Consider the following 21,318-nt stretch of genomic DNA (forward strand, 5'->3'; position numbering starts at 1 on the left):
ACAATGATTACTTTATCAGATTTAAGGACTAAATTTGACAGAAACTCTGAGAATTCAGATAGAAATTTAGAGTACGGACCAGGAGCACGGTACATTATAACAAGTATAATTGGCTGCACAGTTTTCCGGGCTGAATGTGAAAGACTTTCAAATTAATTATAATTTAGTTTAGGTTTAGGGTTTATTAATAGGCCTGAGTCCTAAATAGCTGCAACGCCTCCTCCTCGACCACTGCCTCGAGGAATATGAGTATTAATATGACTGGGTGGAGTGAATTCATTTAGGCTAACATATTCTTCATGACAGCCAGGTTTCAGTCAGACAGAGAACATCAATATGGTTATCTGATATCAAATCATTTATTAATACAGCTTTAGATGACAGAGGTCTGATGTTTAAAAGTCCACATTTTATTTTCTGATTTATTTGCATTATCGTAGATTTGGTGTTGATTTGTATCAAGTTTTTCTGTATAGCTCCTCTAGTGTTCATTTTTTATTTAATTAATGTAGATGATCGTGAGGCACACAGCGTTTGTATGGGATACTGAGCTGTAAAGTGATCCACAGAGCGCGCAGAGAGGTGTGTAAGACTGCAGCTATGCTTGCTGTGCGTCTGTGGTAAGGGCAGTGCAGAGAGGTGTGTTAAACTGGGACTCTGCATCCTGATCCCAACACTGGGTTTTTGTCAGGAGGTGGTGGAAATGCTGGACTCGACAGTCAGGTCAATGTTGACAGAGAAACGTCTTGACCCCTCCTTGTTAGGGTGCAGGCCGTCGTGTCTAAAAAGCCTGGGTCTGTTAAAGAAAGCCGTAAAGTTGTCCACAAATGCAATACTTTTCCCCAGGCAGTATCCTTTAAGCCACAGGTGCAGCTGGCGGCTGCTTGAGGACCTCGGACTGGTGTTTCTTTGAGTCGTTGGTGCCGGCTTGCAGCACCAGCGTGGAGGCCGACCTGTGTTGTGAACACAGCTGACGCGGGCTCCAGGGTGGCAGAAAGTCTGGCCGCAGCGCACCTTCACATGCCTGACCATCGAGGTTCCGACAACCAGCACGGAGGGAATGCGCTGCCTCTCGGCTGCTCCTAACCGGGGCGGACCGGGGGGGTTGCTTTGGGCGAGCATACCCTGGCTCCTGGGTCGGCGAGAGCCACGACCGGCTGTGTGGACGAATCCCAGAGACAAGCTGGAGCGCTCACCGAGCGGGCAGGGGGGGGGGGGGGTCCTGCAGGCTTAGGACGTCAAACCTGTTATCCAGTGGTAGATCCGGAGGCGGAGGAGGGAGAGATGGGTGCCCCTGTTCACCACTGACCAGGGAACTCCTGTTCATGACTAATTTTTAAGCTGAACTATATACAGTAGGCTGTAATACTGAGACATTATCACTGACTACCATAAACAGAAACAACTTTCACTTATAGAATGCAAAAAAAAAACCTATATTAAATATTACTGCACTGTGACAACTTGGTTTATCCATCATTATTGTTCGGGTTAATTGACTTCCATCTTTATATGAAGAATTGACAGCTCATTTAGAAGAGTATGGGGTTCTTCAACAGGCTTAAATAACCATTCTCCAAATTCAGTTTTCCCTGCAGCACAAAGCAGAGTCCAAATCAGCCAGAGTTTTTAGTTCACAAGCTCATGTGAGGAACATTTATTTGTAATAAATTTTCGGTCAAACTCAAAGCTATGCTCAGTAATACTATAAGGTCTCATCAATTCTAGACCAAATCGAAGGGATGAAAATTTGAAGAGTTAATCTGAGCATGCACAAAAAGGCCCAAAAGTAATATCTGGGAAGTCCATCGACAGAAAACACACCAAGGTAGCTTTTTACTGCTGACCTTTTGCTAGTGGTGGAAGGAATACTCTATTTTATCAAGTAAAAGTATCTATACCACAGTGTAAAATACTGAAATCCTGCCTTCAAAATCTTGGTTAAGTAAAGTACAAAAGTACTTGTTCACATAAAAATATGTGAGTACCAGAAGTACTCATTATGCCGGATGGATAATTTCAGAACAGTAGCTGGATTATTGTAAGCATCACTATTATTGTTGGGTTAATGCAACTTCTTTTATATACTGTCAGATATCTTAATCTATAATATTACATCATAAATTATAAATCTATTTATATTTTGTATTAATAATGTGAACCTGCAAAGTAACTAATGTTGTCAAATAAATATGAGTAAAAAGTACAATATTGGCTTCCAAAATGTAGTGAAGTAGAAATATAAAGTAACATAAAAAACTCAAGTTCTAGTACCCCAAAGTTTTATATAAGAATTGTACTTAAATAAATGTTTTTAGTTACATTTCACCATTGCCTTTTGATTTGATTAAACTGGTCTTTTCATTGTACCATCCACAGGTATGTTGATATTGATATTTGACCAAACATCAACCATACCTCTGTTATAAAGGTGATCATTTGGAGAAAATCACATTCATTTATTTATTCTGACTTATCCTGGCAGCTATACTGTATTTCTAACATCACTGAGTTAGATGGGTTTTTTTTTCCAGGTTTGAGGACAAACATCTTGAGGCAACCTCCTGATCATGCTTTATCTGTAATGTCAGCAGCAAGTTCAGCTCGGTTCACAAATCTTTTTTGAACTGAAGAGTCACCATCACTCGAGTAGAGCTGAAGTAGGCAGTGGAGGTTTCTTAGGTTTCCCAGAGTGATCTGCGTGATTAAAGGAGGTCAGGATGATGTCAGTCCCAGTGATAGAGCAAAGCAGGATGAGCTCAATATTATTGGCTTTGTCTTCTTCCCTCAATTCAATCGAATGTCAAAATATTAGAGATGTCAGATCTGAGAGATGGACATATTGTGAAAAGGTCCAAAACATGCCATGAGATTTTATCTGCAGCCCCTTGGGGCTGAACATTTGACAGCTGACAGCACGGCTATTTCTGACTTCACTGGAATTAGGCAGCATTATGTAGGCTCACAGTTTACCATTTAGGCTCAATTAACTGTTGACCTAAACCCATTAGAACTATGCAGTGCATCAAAATAAACACAACGGTAGAGAATAAATGAGGCACTGCCTTTTGAAAGTCTAAGAAAATAATAGAGATAGTGAATTTAGTTTTACTACTATAAAGGCAGTTTATATATTATTGGATCGGTCTGAATCATAGCCAAATGTCTCCATTGTGTTCAGTGCTTCGTTGTTCATTCCCAGAGCAGTGAGAATTTGCTTTGTTATATCATTATGCAGGAATTGGTTTTCTATTCAGGAGGCTCAGCTATTTGCTGCTCCACTTACCCTGACAGTTACAAAGTGAAACTTTAATCTCCCCTCAGTGTCAACAGCAGCTGATAGCAATTAAGGAGAACGCCTGGATACTGAAGTGGTGTGTTTGACTCAAAGAGTTCACCCGTATCCCTCAATGCAAAATTTAAACAGCTTCTTTTTGTCTGCAGCCGCTGCCCAGACCCAAATTTCTTTTCAGGCCTCAAATTGAATTAAGAAGCCATGTGAATGAAATTATTGACTGCGTTTCTCTTGTCTGTGTCTGTGCAGATGCTAGGCATGCATGAAAACAATATTTTAGTTATTGTTGTTTTCATTGCCGATTCTATTCCCGTAGTAAGTGGCCATTATATAGTTAAACACCATAAATGAGATGCTGCAATTTCAGTAAATTGAATTTGCATGAAGTTGTTGCATAAAACTGCAGGCATTATCTCTGTCTGAATGTAGTAAGGACACTGCCATTTTGCCCAATGACACTAAGGTATAATGCAGGCTTTGCTGTTCTTTAGCCAACACACAAAGATCCTGCTGTGTGAGAGCGAGGGGCTTATCCCAATGCTACAGCTGCTGTTCTATAGCTCTCTGAAACAGAGCTAAACAAAGCCAAAACCGACTGTTCATGGCCTGCAAAAGCAGACCTTAAACTGTTTAGACTTTGGAGACGGGAAGATGTTTTAATGTATGATTATTATGACTGTTTGAGTCTACATTTACTCTTGTAGACAACAGGCAGAGCTGCTAAATATTGATGATGTAGGTGTAAATGCTTTTACGTATTGGACAATATTTTCATGTCGCTCAGTGAAAATGATAGATAATCTGATGAGGAAACTGGAGAACAGTCTCACCTCAGAGAAATTTTAGGCTGATTTTCATTTTGTTATAGACCAAAACATGTTGAGTAATGGGATTCCCTGGAATACTTAATAAAAATGCTATATCTTAGCCATTACATAATGAATGGTTAAACTGATTTAATCAGCTAGTCTCATTGAGATCAAGAACTTATTGAGACTAAAAGACTACTACAGAGAGAAAGAAACAAAGATAGCCAAACACAATAAATGGGCATAAAGCATCAGTGACATCATTTGATAAAGTTCAAAGTTTGAAATTGGCATTTAACTTTTAAAATAATCTGTTAGGCTTGGTTGCCACCAACTGCCGATGCGCTGCGATTGGCTGTGAAGCATCAGGGGGAACTGCCTACTTCCTTTCTGTGCCCAGGCTAATCTATTACGCCATTGATATAGGACGCACAGTGGAGCTCCACCAGCGGCTCGCAAAAAAAAATAAAACACACACCATAAACAATATAAAAGACACGTTGTGTGCAATATAAACAATCTGATAAATTATAAAATATGAGTCTTCTGCTTGCCCAGTCTTTTAAATTCCCTGCCCCTTTTCCTGCTGTTCTGCAATTCCCCTGATTTTTACATGAGGAAATAGATCAAACACTGTATATATTTTGGGTGCGATTTATATGGTGCAATATAATGGAAAACAGTTGAGTTCAGTATTTACCTGTTAAACAGTCCTGAGATGTGATTTGGTGAGCAGTGGTTTTAAATTTGAGAATACAAGTGATATACTGAGGAAGTTTTTTCAGGAAAACTTCATAAATAAATACATATAATTGAGAGTTGTAATCTTGCTGTTGATATTGAAGAGCAGCCTACTTTTTCATTCAGTACACAGTGACGATTACCACATTTTTCTCCTATAATGAAATGCAAAGCACAATGATAAACTGTACAGCCTGCAGCATGAGAATAAAAATATCTCCAAAGTCAAGCACAAACATTTTCCTGTCCTCAAGACAGAAACATGCTTTATTCTGATATAAGAAATGTCAGAAGTGTTTTTGTTACTGCTGCAACACTAAAATTCAGTCTAAAATGTAAAAAGATGTGTCAATTACAATTAAGGCTGCAACTCTCGATTGATTTTGTAGAAGTACTACATGCAGAATCTAATGAATTAATTAATCACCTTATTAGTACTATTCCTTGTTAAAGGGGGGGACCACGCCAATATCTACAGGATTTTTACTAAACTTTGACAGAGGTTTAAAGTAGAAGAATACCTTTAGCAATTTCTCTTATCAGTTATTTAATCAATTAAGTTTATCAATCTCAATCTGAAAACGCTTGTTCTAATAAAACAGTGACCTCAAGACTCTTTGCAAAACAGAATGAAAGATCACAGACAACAACTTGGGTTTTGGGCATCTCAGCATATCACCAAATCTCACCAAATACTCAGCTGTGAAGAGAGGGAAACCAAGAGGAAGGAGGTGTATTTCACATCTCAAGGATTTGTCAGAGGCCAAAGAGTGGACCGGCTGCCCAACAGGGCGGCACACGACAGTCTCTCGATAGAGGACGCTTCACCTTAGCAATGGATGTTCAGTGTCATGGGTTACTTTTGTTGTTAACCCCTATTCTTCAACTTTTAAGCCAAAAAGTCCTTCTTGATTCTTCAACGGGGACAGCTTGAGTTAGGTGGATGAGAGTTGGTCTCTTCTTGCGAGCTCTTGGTTAATACTGGATTTTGATATAAACTTTAAAGGGTAACTTTGCGCTGTTGACTAAAGTTTAATTTAAGAGAATTTAGCTTGTTCTCAAAAACACGAGTACTAAGTTAAAACGACGTTTAACTGATTAATAAAATGTTAATATTCAAATAAAACACTTCACTTCTTTGAAACGAAGTCAGGCAAAAAAGTTACTTGTAAAAGATAACGACCAAATTAAACTAGATGTTACAAAATAAAAGACTGTACAATAAAGAAAACAAGACAAGACTAAAAAAGACGCAGAAAACAAAAACTCAACACAGAGACTAGTAGAAGGGTAAGGGACTAACAAGACTGAGACTAAGACCAGAAGAGAAAAGAGAGTGAGGAGACAGCCTGGATCTGCTATATTTAAGTCCTGTGTCCACTGTGGCCTTGATAATGATTCATTTTCCCGCTTAAAGTGGGAGAAAAACTCTCCTTCATTGTCCCCAAAGAAAGAGATCGGTTTTGAGTAAGCAAATCAGACCAAATGTATGACTTGACCAGTGAACAAGCACAGTAACGCATAATGTTAACTTTCTCTTAGTTCATAATCCTGTGGAAGTATTTGTCAGTGACACAATTACATAAACACATTTATTTAAATAATCATTTGGTGATAGTGACATAATATATTTTGATAATGTGTTGTGTGACTAACATCTAATATGATAATATGCAGTATAATCACATGACACATGCATACAGACGGGGATAAACTTATTAAATATAATCCTTGGTTGATTTCTTTATGTCAGTAGTTATAGTATCATTTAATATCACATTTATATAAATGCTATTTTTGATTGTAGAAAAGTCATATCATCATCATATAAGAGTCTGTGAGCTGTGCTCAGGGTCATAACAAGTGTCAATTTTTCTGTGAGAGGAATCTAGGGGGAGTCTTGAGTTAGAGTCAGGGTGCAATAAAAGTTATCTCTTGAGAAGGGGGGTGGTCTTTTGTACTTGTACTAATATTTGACAATGTATGTTTGTCTTTCATAAATTAGCCTCTCAAGGTGTTTTATTTCACAACCTTGACGTCGTTTTCTTCACTCTATAATGAGCTCCAGGTCTTCTCAAAGGTGAAAGGGTCATGAGAATGATAAAGCACAGTAGACCATAGCTGGGCCAAGGAGAGGGCCAAGGCACAGACAGGCCAGAGAGAGAGGGAGAGAGGCCCAAAACACATGCCAAGTTTCCCATTTGGCATGAGGGGTCTCTTATACTGTATATCAGACGGGCATTTATGGGCGTCATCACAAATAGTGTCCCCTTACTTTGATGACGACAAAGGGCAATATGTTTTAGAATTTGCAGATTGTTTTCTCAATAAATAAATAAATTATTTGGATTAACTACTGATTTTCCATTAAAAGTGGGGTGGAGTTTTTCTTTTTGTTAACAAATTAACAAGGACTAACACATTGAATGCAATTCCTTCCATATAAAAAATTGGCAAAGCTCCATTGCTGCATAGCTTCACATTTAAGAAAAATCTGTAAGTCAGTGTAATAATGTGAAACCAATGGTAGGACTTTGTGACATATGTGTGTGCACATGCATCCCTAAATGCTGGCCTTCTTTTTCTTCTTTTCATATTTTATTGAGTAATTAACAGGATTTGTTTTGTTTTGAAATTGATATGTAATGTGAAACTTGCAAATTGGAATACAGTTATTGGTTTTGTAGTAAGTATATCCCCTATCATATGGCTGGGTCATGAAGAAACAGCTTGGTTGAGCACATGCTGTTTTGAAAACGGCATTCTTCTGAAATGAGACTACCAAGTAGTATGAGTATGAGGATAAATTGCATTTACCTATCCATGTTTTCCGTATACAACTTGATTGAAGCAGATGCTCTGCCTTTTGGACCACACTGCAGGTTGCAGGATCTGTCAGGTGCCTGAATTACAGATGTATATATAGTCAGCTGTTTTGCATGCCAGCATAATTTGCACAGAAAAATACTGCACCTACACCTCAGGTCCCAGTATTATCATCATTAAGTTGCTCCTCATCTCAGGATGCTCAACAAAGCAAGCAGTTGAGATAAATGTGGCGCCAGACAATAACTAAAACATCTTAAATGATGCTGTAAAACATCATGGCACGCAACACTATATTTCTATGCTAAATTATCATATTCTGAAAGGCTTCAAGATCTTAAGACATTTGAAAATGTCAATATTAAATGTCTTTATATCAGTAGGGCAACATTTTTAATTAGAAATCAGACATTTCAGAATGAGATGTCAAAACATGGAGAGTTCGGATGGGACTAGTGCACAAAACTGTTCATTTTAATATCTATGTATAAGAGATTTAGTGTAAATATTACCTTGTCATATGAGTTATTTGTTTTCCAGTGAAGTAGTCTTGAGACTCAAAAGTTATAACAAGCAGGTGCTGCAGTAGCAATTTTAATGGATATTTTAGCACATGGTAAGTGACACTAACTGAAATATAGTGGTGCAAGTTCCATCACATGCACTATTTTATGCCTCCTCAAGCATTATGTTTTCAGGTTGTCCGTCCCATTCTTGTGAATGCGATATCTCAGGAACCCCTGGAGGGATTTTCTTGTAGCAAGAAATGCCCACTTGGACTCACAGATGATCTGATAAGTTTCTTGGTAGTCTTGTTCAAAACTCAAGATTTCTACACTGACTTTCCACACAAATGTCTAATAGGATAAAATGATGAAATGATGAAATATTATATCCTAAAGGTCAAAGGTCAACCATTACTCAGGAACAACAACTCCTGGACATGCTTTATTGTATATTAGCATATATATATATATATATATATATATATATATATATATATATATATATATATATATATATATATGGATGTGCTGTGCAGCCAGGTTTAAGATGTTTGCGAAGCATTCACATTTCACCAAAAATACATCTTATAAATTCCTTCAAAGTCTTCACTACATATATTATGTAAGTTTGGACAGCATGGATATAAACTTTAACTTGACTGGTTGGCAGAGGCATACAACTGCAAGGCAGCAATTCTAGTTCAATATAAACTATAATCTAGCTTAATATGAGTATTTTCCCAATGCACTCACAAGCTCAGGTGATACAGTAGATTGATAAGTGAGATCATGCAATAGTTTGGTCGTGGAGGCTTTTCACATCTCTCTCAGCGAACAGCAACTTGTTACCTTTACAGAAACTGTTACAGAAAATATGCTATTCTGGGCTCCAAAGTGTACCTGATAAAAGTCATAACAATTAAACAGCTTTGCAGACAACATGCTGGGTCTCTTATCTGAGAAAGTCACATGCCAGGCAGTGGAACCAAGTTGTTCACTCTCTCACCCATGAATCATTTTTTGTTGAAAGATCTCCTTTAAATGATGCACTTTTGTTAATTTCAGAGGCAAGGTAGATAACAAGATGCTAGACCATAATCTGTGCATCATGTTGTGCATACTTAAGACTTATCCCATATTCAGCAGGCTGCCCTACCTGGTTTCTGTCAATATCATTTGATGAAACCCTTGATCATTTGGTGCAGTGCGGGTCCAGTATGATAATCTAATATGGGAGGGAATAATAAAAGGGCAGCTGGATGAAGAGGAGAGCAACAGACCCAGAAACACGTCCTTAATGAGTAGAGCCATTTTTGAACATACAACAATAACACAGACAACTCATGTGTTAATTTAACTGAACAAAGCATTTTAAGTATCTAAAGTGTTCACACTGATGATTATAGATCTTATTAGGAATGTGAGGAGCCTTTTAGTTACATGAAGTTTTCTTTTTTGTATTCCCTAAATAACCTCAATCAGCAGTACATTGGGCTTCATCATGCAAGCTTTTAAAAATTCCAGTTCCCGAATACACTGTTCCATTATTACATTTTCCATATCATTATATCATGTTTTTTTCTCCTGCCGAGGCAGGGAATCATCTTCAGGCCCTGGTACTGAAGTGAGTTACCTCAGGGACTCTGGCCTCTAACCAGTCTTCATTGATACATTTCAAACCAAGCTGGGATAGCTTGGACGTGCTTTGGATAAGACTGTGGTGGAAGAGACTGCAAATACCACAAACAAACCGTATATACCAAACAAAGAAAAAAAAACATCTCTTTTTTGTTTTTTTTGTTTCATATAATGGGTCGAATAAATCAGCACTGTTCATCCCAGACTCTGCATTGAATAAGGTTGACATATTAAAACTATTGGTTTGAATTCTGTCATAAAACAACCTACACATAACACCAAATATGTCCAAATATCCAATAAAAAACAAACAAAAAAGCACAAACTGTATCCCAAATCCATACTTATTCTACTTATTGTATTACCTGACAATATGAGACAATATATTGTCAAAACAATTAAAAAAATGTCTATTGTATGTATTTATTAGGGCTACCACCAAAAAGTTGATCAAAAAATAATTAGCAGGCCAAAATGTCATTAGTATATTGGTCGCAGAAATAACGAACAAACATTTAGAGCCGCATCTTGTCAAAATATAGTGAAAATCTATGTGAAAGGCGGCTGGCCTAAAAGGCTGGAGGGCTTTTGATTTGAAGGACCAGATACAGGAAGTCGTGACCCTCACTCACTGTCAGTGACACTTAACATTTAATAGCCAATCTGGTCTGGAAAGACGTCTAAAATATGGGATCACTTTGAAAAGAACAATCAGTTCTGAATCTATTCTATTTTTAATTGATTCTAATCTAGTCTAATCTATATTTAATTCATGCAGGAATAAGGAAACAGGTTTGAATATGTTGTTATTTCATATAGACTTTTTTTTTTGGCCATATCACCCAGCCCCAGTGCCTAGCTATTTAAGGCATTTACATTGCTAAAAGCTGCCCCCTGTGCAAAAGGTTGAACTATTTTATTGATAATATTTATTCTACTAATACTAGTCTGCGTCAAAGATACGCTGATCAGCTATGGAGCCATCCAAGCTCTTAAATAATCCACCCGCCATCCACCCAAATTAATTTTTTTCTCCACTTTAGAGACCCGCAAGGAAATTTCACTCTCCCACTACCATTCCCTGTATGAGTGTTTATTGTTTTGTGGAGCAGCGTATGTTTGCTTCATGGACGCTCTGTGCGATAGTGTCACTGAAGGAAGACAGACACTGTTCATCTGTTCATAAAGCTTTTGAAATAATTACTGAAAACTGATGTTCCTGGTGCGTAAATGCGAACACAAGGTTTCTCTTAATAGGACACCGACACTCATGTCTGATGAAAAATGTACTGCCGCAGTTGCCAGCAGCTCTGCAGCTCTTTGCACATTTATAGAATGTTAATTAATATTTTCCTTAATGATGTATTATTTCACAAACCTACAACCCATCTGCTGTTAATCAGAATGATATTTATTAACAGTTAAAAGACAAGTATGATCATAAGACAAAGAAGATATGTGAAATCAAGATCTCATACAGTACATGTACCGTATCAGGCAAACTGTGGCCAGTCAATTCATATATTTTTACCCAAATAAGTGAGATGGAACAGAGTGGCCATAAAGTCGGATGTTTAATATCAAGGCTTATTTTGTGTGTGTCTGTGTGTGTGTGTGTGTCTGTCTCTCCAAGCCTACAGGTCTGCTGTCTGTGATAATGAAATGCTGAATGTGGTAAAGAGGAATCTAGAGGGAAAACCAGGTTGATTTTCATAAGGATCATGTTTCACTGAGTGGACCTTCTCCTCATTTTGTTAAGAAACACAAAAACTTGACGCCAGATCCTCATCATAGAGGCACATTGTGTTTCATTACCTGAAAACACCTCAGCCGTCTGTTTAGTGAATCACTGTGTGCCATAGCTATGAAAAACTCCATTTACAAAAACACAATTTACCTAGTACAAAAAACTGAATGAAAACAATCCCTGTGTTCAATTCAATTCAATTCAATTGTATTTATAGTGCCAATCATAACAGAAGTTAACTCAGGAAACTTTACAGACTAGGTAAAGACCACACTCTATGATAACCAAAGACCCAACAATTCCCCCGTAGCAACAAAAACCTTCCCTATTACAGGCAGGAACGTCAGACAGACCCAGCTCTGTGGAGGACTGCCATCTGTCTTGACCGGTAGGGGAGGAAGAAAAGGAGAGAGAAAGAGAGAAAAGATGGACAGATGGACAGAGAGAGACAAAGACAGACACAAAGACGGAGACAGACACACTTCCAGTAACTATAATAATATCTATAGTAATGTGAACATGATCTATATGTTATGGCAGTTAATACAGCAGAATAGTAGAAACAAGCACAGTTAAGGTTATAGATTATAAAAGCAGCAGGAAGCGTCATGCAGGACCACGGCAGCAGGCACCACCACGATCAGCAGAGACCTGCGAGACTACAAAGCACAAACAACTCCGGGGAAGAAGCTGAATTAGTAACATGCATTGATGAGACATGAATGATACAAACAGAGAGGAGAGAAGCTCAGAGTATCTGGAAAAGTTGTATCCCCCGGCAGACTAGGCCTATAGCAGCATAATTAAGCAGAACAAAATCAGCTTAAAAATAACAACATTGCTAAGGGCTCGTAAGACCTAGCTGTAAGCTTTATCAAAGTGGAAAGTTTTGAGTTTACTCTTAAATATGGGGACAGTGTCTGTATTCCGAATAACACTTGGGAGTTGGTTCCACAGGAGAGGAGCTTGGTAGCTGAAGGCTCTGCCTCCCATTCTACTTTTGGAGACTCTAGGAACGACAAGTAGCCCTGCATTCTCAGAGCGCAGTGATCTAGTCGGGTAATACGGTACTATGAGCTCTTTAAGATACGATGGAGCCTGACCAATAAGAGCTTTGTACATAAGGAGAAGGATTTTAAATTCTATTCTAGATTTCACAGGTAGCCAGTGCAAAGAAGATAATACAGGAGAAATATGTTCTCTTCCATTTGTTTTAGTTAGTACACGAGCTGCAGCATTTTGGACCAACTGGAGACTCTTAACAAGCTTATTGGAGCAGCCTGATAATATGGAGTTGCAGTCGTCCAGCCTAGAAGTAACAAATACATGGACTAGTTTTTCTGCATCTTTCTGAGACACAATGTTCCTAATTTTCGCTGAGACACAACCACCAACCGTCCTGCTTTCGTTGACCTATTTATTTTTCTATTTAAGTTTTCTTATGTAATATTTTTATTTCTTCAGCACATGCATCAGTAAAATCTTCGGAGCAGTGGGAGTCAAGTTTTTGCATTGACAAAGCTTTACTATTATAAAAGCTACTATTGTTTACAAACATGCTGTGCTAAGATGTAAATAGACATGTAGCAAGTGACCCCTACTCCTGAGTCTGACATGCTTATCGTCTCAGCTTGTGAAGTGTCCAGCCTGCTACAGCAATAGGAAGCACTGAGGCTGCATGTTTAAAGGCTTGGTGGGGGTTCACCATCAGTCACTCTGTTCTGAGTCTCAAAAGGAGGGACGCCTGTTGGATTTTGTCGGAAACCTCTACGGAATTCCAGTTTTAATGTCTACTTATCTCATGCTTTTTTTTTCTTTTGTCAAAGATGAAACAGAAATGCTTGCTTTCGGAGACAAAGAAGAGAGATTATAAGTCAAAGCCCAGCTTCAGTCGCTAATGCCAGAGACCAAGGCTGAAATCTTGGTGTAGTCATTAACTCTTCACTAATCTTAACTAATGTATCACTGTCTTTTAAAAAGTCAAACAGCTACTTGAGTCCTTAGTAAGACCAGAAAAGTGGATCACATCACATTCCTCATATCTTTACACTGGCTTCCTGTTTGTATAAGAATTTACTTTAAAATACTGCTGCTCTAGTACGGGCAAAAATACATTTCGGACCTGCTGCTCCATTAAAAATTGTCCCAGACGTCTCAGATGATCTGGGACAGGTCTGCTTATTGTCCCCAGAGTCAAAACTAAACACAGAGAAGCAACATTAAGTTTTTGTGCTCCATATATCTGGAGCGAAGTCTCGTTTAACTTCAGTTGCAATAACTCTCAGTTCTTATAAATCATAAGACCTTTCTGTTTGCCAATGCCTTTTATTAGATTAAAGGTGAGACCCTTTATTTACATATTGCAGTGCACTGTCTTTTCCAACCTGCTTAATTCTATTTGAACTTATTTTTGATCTGTTTAATTGATTGTCTTTTATATTGCTTTGATTTTATTTATGGTCTTAATGCCTTGAATATCTTATGTAAAGCACTTTGAATGATCTTGTTTTTAAAAGGTGCAACACAAATAAGCTTGCCCTGCTTTTAAATTCTTCACTCACCTTCCCGTAACTATGTTCACTAGAAGACACTTTAAAATATGATCAATATTCTTTCCTGTGCAGATACCCCAGGTGAGCTACGCCTCCACAGCTCCAGAGCTCAGTGACAACACCCGCTACGACTTCTTCTCACGTGTTGTGCCTCCAGACACCTACCAGGCCCAGGCCATGGTGGACATTGTCAAGGCCATGCGTTGGAACTACGTCTCCACAGTGGCCTCAGAGGGGAACTACGGAGAAAGCGGCGTTGATGCTTTCATTCAGAAGTCTCGGGAGGACGGTGAGTACACTTAACCTCATCTATTATTACTGCATTACAAGCACTTGGTGTGGGAATATATTACCCATACAAACTTTCTGTATTCTAGAAAATTTGGTGAAGCTGATTAGTGAGGTCAAAGGTTCATTTCAATCCCAGAACTTGCATGCAGCCAGAGGTCTATTGCAAACTTTATTATATACTGTCACAGCACATGAAGAGACCTGAAAACACAATGTCTGTTTGGTCAAACTACACATCTGCTAATGATGTGAGTAGCTTTAAAGCTCCATTAGATCCAAAGATCCACTGCACAATCTTTGGTCACTTTTAAATAAGAAACATCTCAAACAACATATTTCATTTTGAAAGTTGCAATACCCTGTCAGTATGTACACTGGATCTGTTCTGCCACAGTACTGCTGTATTATTATTATTAAAATTAGATTTATTTTTCCTTTATTTAACCAGCCAAACCTTATTTTAAATAAAATAAACAAGTTCAAGTATCCTGGCCAAGATGGTCAGCAATAACAATGAGGTACAGAAAACAACTTGCGACAAATAACCACAATATCACAATAAAACCGAAATGCAATAATCATCTGATACTATGCAAAACATTTATTCCTGAAAAGAACATTGGACAGAAAAGCATTATGCTTCATTCATTTATGGTTACAGTACCATAAGGTTGTTGTTATGGTGGTAGAGATTTAAAATGGGAGTAGGGTGCAACCTATTTTTTTTGTCCACTGGCCAAATAGCTAGTGCATGTTCAAATTGCACCAGAGATTACAATCTGGTTTAGTGGTTGAAGGAAATCTACTGGCCACATGCCTATTTCACCAGCATTTGGCTTGTGGATGGTACTAATGTTTTACCCTGAATGTAAGCTTTTCTGTTCTGTCTGATTTAAATGAGATGATGGCTGAAAAATTCAGAGTTTCCAGTGGAGCAGTAGCATGGTGCAACTGGCATTCCACAGATGATTGTCCATTTCTGGATTAATGTGAACTTTCACTTTGGTTCAGACAAGGCCTCAGCCTTATCAAACAAAGGACTACTCAAGGCCCAAAACCCTTTTTCTGGCCGCCTGGTCATAAACAAAGGGAAGATGCCTGGTCACAACCAGGCCAACCCTCCCCCCAGCAGGTCACACCCAGGTGTGAAAAAACCCTACAAGGGACCCCACACTGTTAGTCCATTGGCTGACCTGAGCTCTGACTGATGACACCATCATGTGACGTCATCAGCGCTGCGACCGCGGCATTACAGACGAAACACCCCGGAGCATTCGTCATCATCACAGGTGACTTCAACCACGTCTCTCTCTCATCCACTCTCCCAACGTTTCACCAGTTTGTCAAATGCACAACAAGGGACAATAAAACCATAGATCTGCTGTATGGAAACGTTAAAGAGGCATACAGCTCCACTGCCCTCCCTCCCCTGGGAAGGTCAGACCACAACCTCCTCCTGCTCTCCCCATCATACACTCCTGTGGTTCAGCAGCCATCAGTGACAGTAAGAACTGTGAGGAAATGGTCTCCTGAGGCCATGGAGTCACTGCAGGGTGCTCTAGAAGCCACTGACTGGGATGCACTGTACAAACCACACGGTGAGGACATTGATGGCATTACTGATTGCGTCTCTGATTACATTGGGTTCTGCATTGACAACACCATCCCCAGTAAAGAGGTCCGCTGTTACCCAAATAACAAACCATGGGTTACCAGCGACCTGAAGGCCCTACTTAACGAGAAAAAGAGGGCCTTCAGGTCAGGGTACCGTGCAGAGCTCAAGCGTGTTCAGAGAGAACTTAAAAACAGCATCAAGGAGAGTAAGGAAAACTACAGGAGAAAACTGGAATCCAAACTGGAGAACAATAACACCAGGGATGTATGGAGGGGGATGAGTGAGATCACCGGCTTTCAGAGGAGAGGAGGAGGAACAGCAGAGGGAAATGAACAACGTGCGAACGAGTTTAACCTGTTTTTCAAGAGGTTTGACCCCAGCTCCCCCAGCAGCCCCCCTGCTGCTCCTCCGAGCAACTACCTCTTCTCACAACCCCCCCACAGCTCTACACAAGCCCCACAACCCCGCCCCAACCCCCGCAGCAGACACCAGGTTCCACCACCCCCACATCCTGTTGCACTGGATGACTACAGGCCGATTGCACTGACCTCTCACATTATGAAGGTCATGGAGAGGCTGGTTCTTGCACACCTCAGACCCCTAGTGTGCCCATCACAGGACCCCCTACAATTTGCATATCAGCCCCATGTTGGTGTTGATGATGCACTCATCTACCTGCTGCAGGAAGCCTACTCCTCCCTGGATAGACCCAACACCACTGTCCGCGTGATGTTCTTTGACTTCTCCAGCGCCTTTAACACAATCCAGCCCAAGCTGCTGAAGGCCAAACTGGAGAACATGCAGGTGGATTCTCCTCTCGTCACATGGGTAAATGACTATCCGACGGGCAGGCCGCAGTATGTGAGATTACAAAACTGTGTGTCTGACCGCCTAATCAGTAACATCGGCGCCCCCCAGGGAACTGTGCTGTCGCCCTTCCTCTTCACCACCTACACCGCAGATTTTAAGTACCGCACTGAGTCGTGTCATCTGCAGAAATTCTCTGATGACACGGCCATTGTGGGGCGTGTAGAGGGGGGAAGGGAGGATGAGTACAGGGACCTGGTCGGCAATTTTGTCAAGTGGTGTGAGGAGAACCACCTGCAGCTGAACGTGGCAAAGACGAAAGAGATGGTAGTGGACTTTAGGAGGAACAAGCCCCCGCCCTCTCCAGTCTGCATTGGTGGGACGGACATAAACATTGTGGACTCCTACAAGTACCCGGGTGTGGTGCTGGACAATAAACTGGAGTGGACCACAAACACACAGGCAGTGTAAAAGAAGGGCCTGAGCCGGCTTTACTTCCTGAGGAGGCTTAGATCCTTCAACGTCTGCAACCGGATGCTTCAGATGTTTTATCAGTCTGTTGTCGCGAGCACCATCTTCTTCGATGTGGTGTCCTGGGGTGCGGGCATCAAAGCAAAAGACGCGAACACACTGAATAAACTAATGAAGAAGGCAGGGTCTGTTGTTGGCTCTAAGCTTGTCCCCCTGGAGGAAGTTGTGGAGCACAGGATGCTAGCAAAACTGCTGGTGATCACGGACAATGTCTCCCATCCCCTCAGTAAAAACCCTGGACAAGCTTCAGAGCAGCTTCAGCAGCAGACTCATTCAACCCCGCTGCCTTAAGGAACGGCACAGGAAATCATTCCTACCTGCTGCCGTCAGACTTTACATCGCTGCACAGCAACGCTGAGCGACGCTCAGGGAATAAACTCACACTACTCGTAGTGATCACTGACATGCACCTCATCTCACTTGCACATTAAAATCCACATAGGACAATTTAATATAGAGTTTTATCTGCGATACTGTACTTCTATCTTATTCTATTTTATTGTTGTTCATATTTTGTATTTTATATTTTATCTTATTTTTAGTACTTCTGATTGCTCTGTACCGCTGCTATGATGACCTAATTTCCCCTCTGGCATAAATAAAGTTATCTATCTATCTATCTATCTATCTATCTATCTATCTATCTATCTATCTATCTATCTATCTATCTATCTATCTATCTATCTATCTATCTATCTATCTATCTATCTATCTATCTATCTATCTATCTACCTATCTATCTATAACACTGGAGGACACCATCTTGCTCTCTCTCTTCTTGGATTCTCTTTCTTGGAATCTCTTCACTTAACTTTCTCCTGCTGGATCTTGTATTCAGCCTATTTTGGACCGGCCGCCCCGGCCTTCCTGAATCCTGGAGCCTCACTGGCCTGCACAGACCAGAGCCGCCTGACGAAACAACAGACTGGCAGAGACGCGAGTGCCTGCCATTTTACCTGCTAAAGACAGCTGACGAGATTCCACTCTGGCAAAGCTGCAGGCCCTGATGATGTATTTCTCAGGGTGTTTAAGCCTGTGCCCCCCAGCTGTGCAGAGTACTGAGTCAAGTCTTCAGCCCGAGCCTGCACCTCCAGAGGGTCCCTGACCACGATTTTACCCGGGGTATGGTGTTTGAGGAACTGCAGGTTTTTAAACTGCATGTAAATGCACTGTGTTTTGGTTGTCAGAGTACCCGTGTTATTAAAAGGATGAGACTATAAGATGTCCCGGTCATGTTTCAGTCTTGCACTGTGTTTGGCTGTGGTTTCTCATTAATTATGTCGGTAACTCTCTGAACACTTAATCACCTGGGTACAAGTCAGGGACCGCCGAGGGATGGAAAATAAGTGATACTGGGTAAAACATCTTAGGGATCCTATACCTCTATATAAAAACTAAGACATGCATGTCTCTGCAAATTAAAATCTGTCTGAGTGGAAAACATTGCCCAGGTTGAGGCACAATCATTTGATCATGCTTTACTTGGAGATCATGTTTTGTGCAAACAAAGATCTATAAAAAACTGTAAATGATCATCCTTATCTGATGAGTTTAGCTCCAGGACAGAACTATGAAGGGTAAATCCATGAGGAACTTATGTTGCTTTGAATACATTTTTGTCCAGTTTCTGAATCATTCTGTCTGAAGAAAAGAGACTCTGGACAATTATAGGAGAATCAGGGCCAGAGTTTCCCTTTCAAACATGTAACACACAACGGGAGATTGTCCTCGTCAGATGTGTCAGATGCAAGGTATTGCGCCATGCAGCAGGTATGGTTAGCAGCCGGTTAGACATTTTCGTTGCCATCTTTATGTAAATCATTATTCATCGTCACCCTCAGAGGTATGTTTTCTTCTGTTGTTGGCAAGTACATGTGTGAAAGGGGCTTTATATGCACATCACTAATGAGACGTATGGCTTTTTGAAACCAACATTAACGACATTACCTGAACAGAGTCCAAGCTACACATTTGTTTCAGTACTACAAACATTTTTCTTCAAGAAAAATCTCTATTATGCATACTATTTTTAATTTTAATATAATATCTATATATAAACATATATATATATATATATATATATATATATATATATATATAAATGGGTTTTCTCAGGAGGGTGGCTGGAGGTGTTCCAGGCACGTCCAGCTGGGAGGAGGCCTCGGGGAAGACCCAGGACTAGGTGGAGAGACTATATCTCCACACTGGCCTAGGAAAGCCTCGGGATTCCCCAGTTAGAGCTGGTTAATGTGGCCCGGGAAAGGGAAGTTTGGGGTCCCCTGCTAAAGCTGCTGCCCCCGTGACCCGACCCCGGATAAGCGTATGAAGATGAGATGAGATGAAATAATATAATATATGTAAAATCATGATAATATTAATTAATCAAAGAAATAACTGACAGATTAGATGAGAATAATCCTTAGCAATACTGGTTAGCATTACTGGTTAGCATTGGATCTCTTAATTGGAATGTCCTCCAGTGGTTTACTCTTGCACTATTAAGAAAATCCCTTGACTCTGGAAAGTTTTTATGTCGATATATTAAATTGCACAAATAATTTAAATTCACTGCTGCATTTGCGCACTGACTTTGCCAACATTGTTTTGAGCAAAATGTACCAAGGAAATGATCAGAAAAGGCAAATTATCTGAGTGAGCTTCCACAGCAGCATCAACTCTTGCAGCCCACCAGCCACCTGCTTGGATTTCCAGCAGCACAGCTTTGCCCTCTCTCCCTTAAGAGCGCTAGCAAATATAAGTGAGTACAATGTGGGTAAAAAGCAGATGATGAAAGGTAAATACGAATTCCAGGTGGGGTTTTTTGATCTATGCCTAGAGCTGGGAATCTGTTGCCTCCAGTGTGTCTCTTCTTGGGTTACTTGAGTGAGAGCACCTTCTCATTTCTCATGCAGGATGTCAGGATGTGACCCCTCCTAAAGGGAGATATAAGAGCATATGTAGGATACACAGAAATGGAGACAGAAATAACTTTTCTTTGTAAAAACCACTTAAGGAAACATCAGATGTGTGAAAATGTGTCTGTTGTTCTACAAACGTTAATTCAGAGCTTACCTACTGCGAGTGTAATACATTTTAATTAGTGTGTGGTGATATTGGACAGAAACCTTGTCTTGACCTTTTCTTTCGTGCTAGACACAAAAGAGATTTCCTGGCAATGCACACCGTTATTATATTAAAATGGTGAAGAAATCTAAGCAAACAGCCAGACAGTGAGCACTTCTATCACAAAATAATTCAGCAGGAACACCTAAAGAGATGTATTCCTGGCTGATGGGTATGTACTCAAGACTATTTATTTTTTAATTTCAAAGGTTTTTTTTATGAAACACACACACACACACACACACACACACACACACACACACACACACACACACACACACACACACACACACACACACACACACACACACACACACACACACACACACACACACACACACACACACACACACACACACACACAAACAGTTTCTAAAGTGGAAAGTTCATGATGATCATCTCAAGTCTACTTAATGCTCTCTCACTGCCTGCTATGTGATTTTTAGGAATTTAAGATTATCTTTGAGTACAAACAAACAGGATACAGAGAGGCAAGTCAAGTGTGGTCAAAAGCTGACCAGAGTCACATCTTTGACTGCAGACATCCCCTCTCTGCAGATGTTGATTACTGTGGAGCGTGCCCCAATAGATGTCATTAATCAAGTTAATGAAACACAATGTCAATAAGAACCCTAACAAGATTTCCTTGCAGACCAATGGCCTGCCTGATATCAACATGAGACACCCTGCTAATAGAGTAACTGCTGTCCCTATTTGAGGAGGAGGATTACAAGCATTAGCCCCTGAGTTGGGATGAATCAGCGCATGTGGAGAACGTAAAATGAAGGAGAAGAAAAGGGAAACACAAACCACTCTGCGTTGCTCCTGGGTGATTTA

The 21,318-nt window shown here is 40.1% G+C and overlaps 1 protein-coding gene across 1 annotated transcript in view; it reads left to right on the forward strand.

Moving 5' to 3' along the window:
• Window positions 1-21,318, forward strand: part of LOC310965456 (metabotropic glutamate receptor 4-like) — a gene marked incomplete at both ends in the record, with an annotated part of 175,593 nt that overhangs the window by 50,800 nt on the left and 103,475 nt on the right. Inside the window, one exon of the mRNA XM_083939061.1 lies at window positions 14,187-14,403. Within this exon, the coding sequence (XP_083795187.1) occupies window positions 14,187-14,403 (217 nt within the window). The remainder of the gene's footprint in view (window positions 1-14,186; window positions 14,404-21,318) is intronic.

Source organism: Echiichthys vipera (genome assembly GCF_963691815.1).
Source record: "Echiichthys vipera genome assembly, chromosome: X".
Taxonomy (NCBI): Eukaryota; Metazoa; Chordata; class Actinopteri; order Perciformes; family Trachinidae; genus Echiichthys; species Echiichthys vipera.